This window comes from Otolemur garnettii, unplaced genomic scaffold (genome assembly GCF_000181295.1).
Source record: "Otolemur garnettii isolate 467f Iridium unplaced genomic scaffold, OtoGar3 scaffold00075, whole genome shotgun sequence".
Classification (NCBI taxonomy): Eukaryota; Metazoa; Chordata; class Mammalia; order Primates; family Galagidae; genus Otolemur; species Otolemur garnettii.
Window position 1 is genome coordinate 446,640 of NW_003852470.1, and position 6,417 is coordinate 453,056.

At 58.5% G+C, this 6,417-nt stretch overlaps 1 protein-coding gene across 1 annotated transcript in view; it reads right to left on the reverse strand.

The window, feature by feature from the left end:
- The window catches only part of KNDC1 (kinase non-catalytic C-lobe domain containing 1), a 64,054-nt gene extending 60,701 nt beyond the window's left edge, over window positions 1–3,353 (reverse strand). Inside the window, exon 1 of the mRNA XM_003794047.2 lies at window positions 3,252–3,353. Coding sequence (XP_003794095.1) covers window positions 3,252–3,353 — 102 coding nt within the window. The remainder of the gene's footprint in view (window positions 1–3,251) is intronic.
- Window positions 3,354–6,417: the final 3,064 nt, after the last annotated feature.

Here is a 6,417-nt window from a genome sequence, read left to right on the forward strand (position 1 = left end):
TGGGACCACAGGCACCTGCCACAACGCCTGGCTATTTTTTTTGGTTGCAGCTATCATTGTTGTTTGGCGGGCCCGGACTGGATTCGAACCCACCACCTTAGGTGTATGTGGCTGGCACCTTAGCCACTTGAGCCACAGGTGCCGAGCCTACAGTTGCCATTGTTGATTAGCTGGCCTGGTCTGGGTTCAAACCCGCCAACTTTGGTGTATGTGGCTGGCGTCATAACCTCTGTGCTACAGGCACTGAGCCAGCCTTGGGATATTCTAACAGGACGCTTGCTGACATGAAACTCCAATTGGGTCGACTGAGACTCCCCTTCCCCAATGCTGGCAGACCCCTAGTGCCTGCTGGCCCTAAAGCTCCCACCCTCTTTAGCCCCTGCCTCATCTCCAGGGCTTCCTGTTCTAGGCTGGTTCTGGTCCAGATGTCACACAGGCCTGGAGGTCTCCCTGGAACACCCCTGTCTTCCTTGGTGCCACAACCTGTGCTCCTCTGGGCAGTGACTGGGCTCACCCACCTTTGAATCTTGAGCCTGGCCAGTACACAGAAGGCGCTGGCAGGTACTCGTCAGACTCGGGGAGGTGGAGAATGCCGTTTGCCTCTTGGTGGTCTCTGTGACCTGGGAACCCCCAGCTCTGGCACCCAACTTGGCCGTCTTCATCTCCAAGCCTGCCCTCTCCAGCTCCCCTGAGGCCCAACGACTCCATCTGCTCATGACAGGACTAGCCAGAGCTGCCCACTCTGGGCTGCAGCTGCCTGATGTGTCCTGCCCAGATAGCACATCCTCTCCTCTGTGGCTGAAATCCCACATGAATCCAGCTAGGGACACCTCCCCCAGGTGCTCTGCTCAGTACCCAGGCAGAGCATCTCTCTGTCTGCTGTGCACCAGTAGTCCTTGGCTTGTACTGACCCTGTGGTGCTGCCTCCAGGACCAAGTTAGCCTGGTCCCCTCACCACATGCCCCAGGGTTTTCAGTTAAGGGTGTTCTTGGACACATGCTATCTGCCCTCGGACCGTGTGTCTCTGGGGCCCATACCCCCAGTGAAATTGCTGGGACACGGCTGCTAGTAACTGCCCTTCGCTGGTGGATATCAAGCTGTTTTCCAAAGAGGCTGCTGGAGTTCATGCTCCTGCCAGCGAGAGGGACAGCTGGGAGGGCTGGTCCTGGCTATTATGAGCCACTGTCTGACTTTTTAACTTCTGGTCAGCCTTTCTGCATGCTCTGATTACGGTGAGCTAACATCTTTGATGTTCATAGCCATCTGCACTTTCTCTGGAGTCTTTTGGAGGAGGGACATTCCAGGGGCTTCTGGGGGCCTTGTGTTTCCCCACTTCACTGTGGTCAACTGTCAGAATTAGGGGCCTAAGGAGTAAATTCCTAGGTCTTCTGCAGCTTGTGTGTGTCCTGGGCCTGGTGCCACCTCACTGTCCTGGCAGCTGCCCTAGGGCTGCAGCCCCCCTGGGTCTCTATAGAGGATGCTTCAGCCCTGCCCTCTGGGACAATGGTACAGCCTCACTCTTCCCTCACTTCACCCAGGACAGCTTTCGGACGTGAGCTGACCACATGATGCCTTCAGTTACAGGACATGTGCCCTGAGGTAGATGTAAAACCTTCAAGAGGAATCAGATATGTACAGAAGCCATGTCTGGGCCCAGATGTGTGCTCAGACACAGAGAATCCATCAGTCAAGGCTGTGCCTAGGGATGTCCTCGCTTCCCAGGAGCCCCTGTGAAGGCAGCACCACCTCCCCAGGTGAAGCCCACCTGGCCTTTCCCACTGGATGCTACTGGTGTTCCAGATCACCTGCAGGCCTCTGTCAGGGTCACAGGATGGAGCCCCCCCACTCCATGCACTGTGCACAGTGGGAGCTGTTCCAGGCATGAGAGTGCTGACTAGGGGATGCTGGAAAGACAGCTGAATGGATCTGGGCTCAAGCTGTGGCACACCCTGTTTATGGGGCACCAGCCACTCCCTCAAGGCTCAGGTGCCTGGTACTAAGGGCACTGTGAGGAGAGCCGTGTGCTCAGGGCCACTTCCCATAGTGATCACTCAGTGAAATGTGTCCTTTAGGGCGTTTTTGAAGGCTGTGGGCTGCGTGCATCCTTCTCCATTAAAGCCACGAGACGTCCCCTGGCCTCTCCTCTGGGCAGCCTCCAACTGCACCAAATCCAGGCCGCTGTGGGGGTGGGGCAGCCAACCCCAGCCCTGCCCCCGCGGCTATGGGGCTGGCCGCTCCTTCCCTGAAGGACAATGCTGTTTTCACAGCATGGGCTCCTGGCCTTTGGAGCCCACTCCCTCTGCGGGGGCTGTCAGAAGGTGGAAGGCCCTGGGAATGGCTGTTGTGTGCACTTCTCTGCCTCAGGTTTGCTGAGAAGGGCAAGTGGAGGGTCTTCAGCACCACAGCCTGATGTTTAAAAGGCAGGCCCTGCAGTGCTCCACCGGCAGCTGCAGAAGCCCGGTGCACAGACATTTGGATGATCCCATATCCATGAGCAATAAGAGGGTCCCTCTGGGTCTGGCTTGTTCTCAGGACATGGAGCTTGTTCATTTGACCCCAACCCACTGTCTGCAGGGCACTATGGGAAGCCAGAGCCGAGCCACAGAGACAAACCCAGCCAGGTGGGGACCTGCTTCTCTGCCAGAGTCATGCAAACTGGTTCTGTGGGCATGTGGCCAGAGCATGACCAGAAGCTGTGGGATGGAGACAGCAGGCATATCCCTCTGTGCCTGGGGGAGGGAATCAGGCCTGGAGCCCCCAGAGAGCAGGAAGTAGCTCTGAGCTCTGGTGTGTGTGTGTGGGGTCTCCTTCAGAGGCTTTCCTGAACCTCAGCCCTCCTGGGGTCTCATCCATCCCTGTCCCTCACCCTATCCACTCCACTCCCAGCTCCAAAACCTCTGCCCTGTGTGTGGGGGGGCTTACTTCCCTCCTCAAACGGCACCTGAATGGGGTCTGCTGCCTTTACTCCCAAGAGCCTCCCAGGTGGCTGGCAGGTAGGTAAACAGTGTCCTCTAGAACTCGCCCACACTGTCCAGCCAACATTTATGATCAGGAACCCACCCCCCAAAGACTGCCAACTTCTGCAATGACCCCCCCCCCCACCGTGCTCTATCCAGGGGTCCTGACCCCTTGGAGAAAGTGTGGAAGGAGGGCTATGAGCACAGCTGTGGGATCCCCCCCGCCCCGGGGCCAGATCTCCCGCTCCTCGTCTTCCACAGGGAAAGAGGTCCCCGTGGGGCCGGGCGGCTCACCTCGTCCTCCGGCAGAGTGGGGAGCGGCTCGAAGTCGTAGAAGTCCAGGTCTCTGCTGTCCTCCTCGTAGAGACCCGCCGCGGCCGGATCCGTGGCCTGCATCCTGCACAGTGCCGCCGGGGCCTTGAGCGTGCCGGGCTGGGGGCGCGCTGTTCGCGGCGCTGTCCAACCCGCTCCACGCCCAGCCGTGCCCGCAGTCCCCACCGCCCCTAGCACCGTGGCCCAGCTCGGCGCCCTGCTCCCGCGCTGGGCAGGCTCGGCTACGCGCTCCCAGCCGCCATGGCAACGCGCCGCGCGCCCCCCGCGCCGGGCCCGCCCCGCGGTGCGCCGCCTGCCGCAGTGTCGCCGGGCAGGGGACGCGCCCAGGGAGTCTGGGGCGGGGCTGGGGGCGGCGCCCGAGCCGCAGCCACAGTGGCTGACGCTGGGGGACGCCCGGGGACTTCACGGGCGATCTTGGGCCTCGGTCCCTGGGCATCTGGTCCACTTTTGGGGGCAGAGCTGGAGGCGGCGGCCAGAGTGGCCGGGGACTGCTGGGGGCAGAGCCACTGCGCGTGGCCGCAGTCCTCAGAGACGCTCAGGAGACCTCAGGGTCTGCGCCCACCTGGGCACACCGCGGGTCCGCAGGCGGAGTCCATCCGAGGAGGGCACCGCGCCCTCGACCCGGTGACCCCCTTCCCTGTGGGCCGAGGTGCGGGGCTGCAGCAGTCGGTGGCTCTGCAGAGGCGGGTGGATGGGGGCACGTGGGGAGGAAGGGCAGGAGGTGGCAGATCTGGAGTTAGCCCTGGGAGGTGGGGCAGCAGCCACATCCCCCACTTTGGCAGTCCCCCTGGCTCTTGATTAACTCTTTCTCCTCCCATTAGGGTCCACTCCCTGGGCTTTCCTCAATACTGGGGGAGCTTAGTACCAAGGCCCCGACAGCCCCATCCCAGCCTGGCAGTCAGGATGTCCTCTCAAAGGGCTAGGAGGGTGGGTGATAATCTTATCATTGCCTACTACCCCCACTTAGCAGAACTGTGGGTCAGAGCCCCAGAGAGAGTGGACACTGCAGAGCCAGGCTATCCTTAGCACACAACCTGGACAGGCACACAGTAGGTGCTTAATAAATGCTTCTTGAACAAACAAGGAAGGGCTTTTGGCATGGCCTACAAAGCTCTGGGTGCAGCATGGGCAGAGATGCTAATTCCAGCATCTGTCCTTGGGTCAGGCCTCTGTGGCTCCTGGCCCTGACCTGCATTTAGGGCACTGAGGCTCCAGACTAGGAACCAGGGCAGGTGCTGGGGAGCAGGGTCCCTGCACCCAGCCAGGTGGTCTCACCTTGGACACAGTGCTGATACTAAGACCCACCCAAATGGACTGAATCAACCATGGTGTGCAGCCTCCTCCCTCCTGGGGTATTTGGAAGCTCAGAGCAGCCAGCCCGTGGAGTAGAGGCTGCCAGAGCTGGAGAAAAGACGTCTCCCAGCTGTGTGACTGTGGCTAGCTGGCTATCCCTGAGTGCTCTCTGTGGGCCCCAGGCTCAGGAGGGGGGTAGATGTGGCAGCAGGCACTCAGCTTTAGGCCTTGGGGTCCACAGATCAGAGCGCCTAGGTTTCTGGGCCTTGCTGCTGCAGGGCTGCGGGTGGCCACTTGTCTTTGTGGAGGTTTGGATACAGCCTTGAGCCTCTTGCCTGCCACCCAGCCTGAGTCTCTGGGGGGGGGGGGAGGGCGGGGAAACGGTGGCTGAGGTGACCACAAAGGGAAGCCTCCAGGACCTTGCAGTCAGCAAACGTGCAACCTTGTCACCTTTGGATGCAGGTTGCTGCCTGCACAGGCTTCCGGGTGAGGACTCAGGTCCTGGACAGGAGGGGCAAAGGCAGTCCCCTGCTATAGGGAGCAGACACATCACAGCTCCAGTGACACTGCCCACTTCAGGAAGAAGGTATCTCCAATTTGGGTGAAATGCAGAATACCAGGGCTGCTACCTGGAATGACTCAGCTGGCCCCTCCCTTCTCCTTGGTCAGTAGGACTCCAACATGGGGGGGGGGGCTGAGGAGCCCCTGGAGGGCCCCCCGGGCTACTTTGCTATCTCTTCTCTCTCCTGCATGCTGTTTCCTGTAAAAGTCTGTGGTCTGTGGTCCTTATTGTTCAGTGATGATGAGTGTCTCCTGCTGGAAGCTTGTTGGTCTGGCCAAGATCTGAACCCTTGCCTGTGAGTGCATCCTGCTCTGCTCCACAGTGGGGTGTGCTGCTGGCCTTGGGCCTTAGTGCTCCTACATTGAGGGAGCACTAAGTGATTCCTGGGATCTAAGGTGTTTGGATTAGGCACTCCAAATCTTCCCCGACCTAGTGAGATGGCATAGGTGTGTATGTGGGTGTACAAGCAACTTCTGGGTGTCTACTTGGGAAGGGCTGTAAAGAGGCCACAAGAGTAGCCTCCTAGCTCTGGCCCCTCACTTCTCCCTGCCACCCCTGATGTGCCTTTTCCTGACATCTGACTTCTCACTTTTCCTGGGCCCATCTACTCATTCTCTGTCCCCACCTTTTCTGCAAGATCCTCCTGTCTGAAGGACGCTTCTGCCTGCCTGATCTTCCTGACCTACGCTGCCCTCCTGGCTAGGGCTGCCCCTGGATGCTTCCTCCTAAGATCTTGCTCTGTGCTAGTCACCAGTCCCTCGCCACCTCAGAATTAGTCTTGCTTTTCAGACTCCCATGTCTCCACTAGAGGAGGCTGGCTCCTGGCTTGGGGCATGTAGTGGGCACCTTAGGGCATACAGTTGGTGCTTAGCTTGACCACGCTGCTGAGGTTGGTGGGGCAGGGGTGTCCAAAACCTTAGCTCTTGTTTTCCCTAAAAGAATTCTGAAAAGCTGTCAAACCACTCACACATTATGAAGTCAACATCTAAAGTTTAAAAAAAAAATGTAAATAATTGCAAAGAATGTAAGTAATTGCTGGTATGGTTAAATATTAAGACTGCAGAATAAAACTGTCAGTCATGCTTGTAAATATATCCACGAAGCTAAGTACTAAAGTAGTTTGACAGCCACCATCAATCACTTAAGAAAATACACGAGCATATGCTCCTTTGACAGAGACCTCTGTCTGGGCGCTCTGGACAGAGGAGCATTGTGGCTGCTTAAATTTGCTCAGAACTTCTGACTTCTGACTGTGATACATCTGTACGCTGT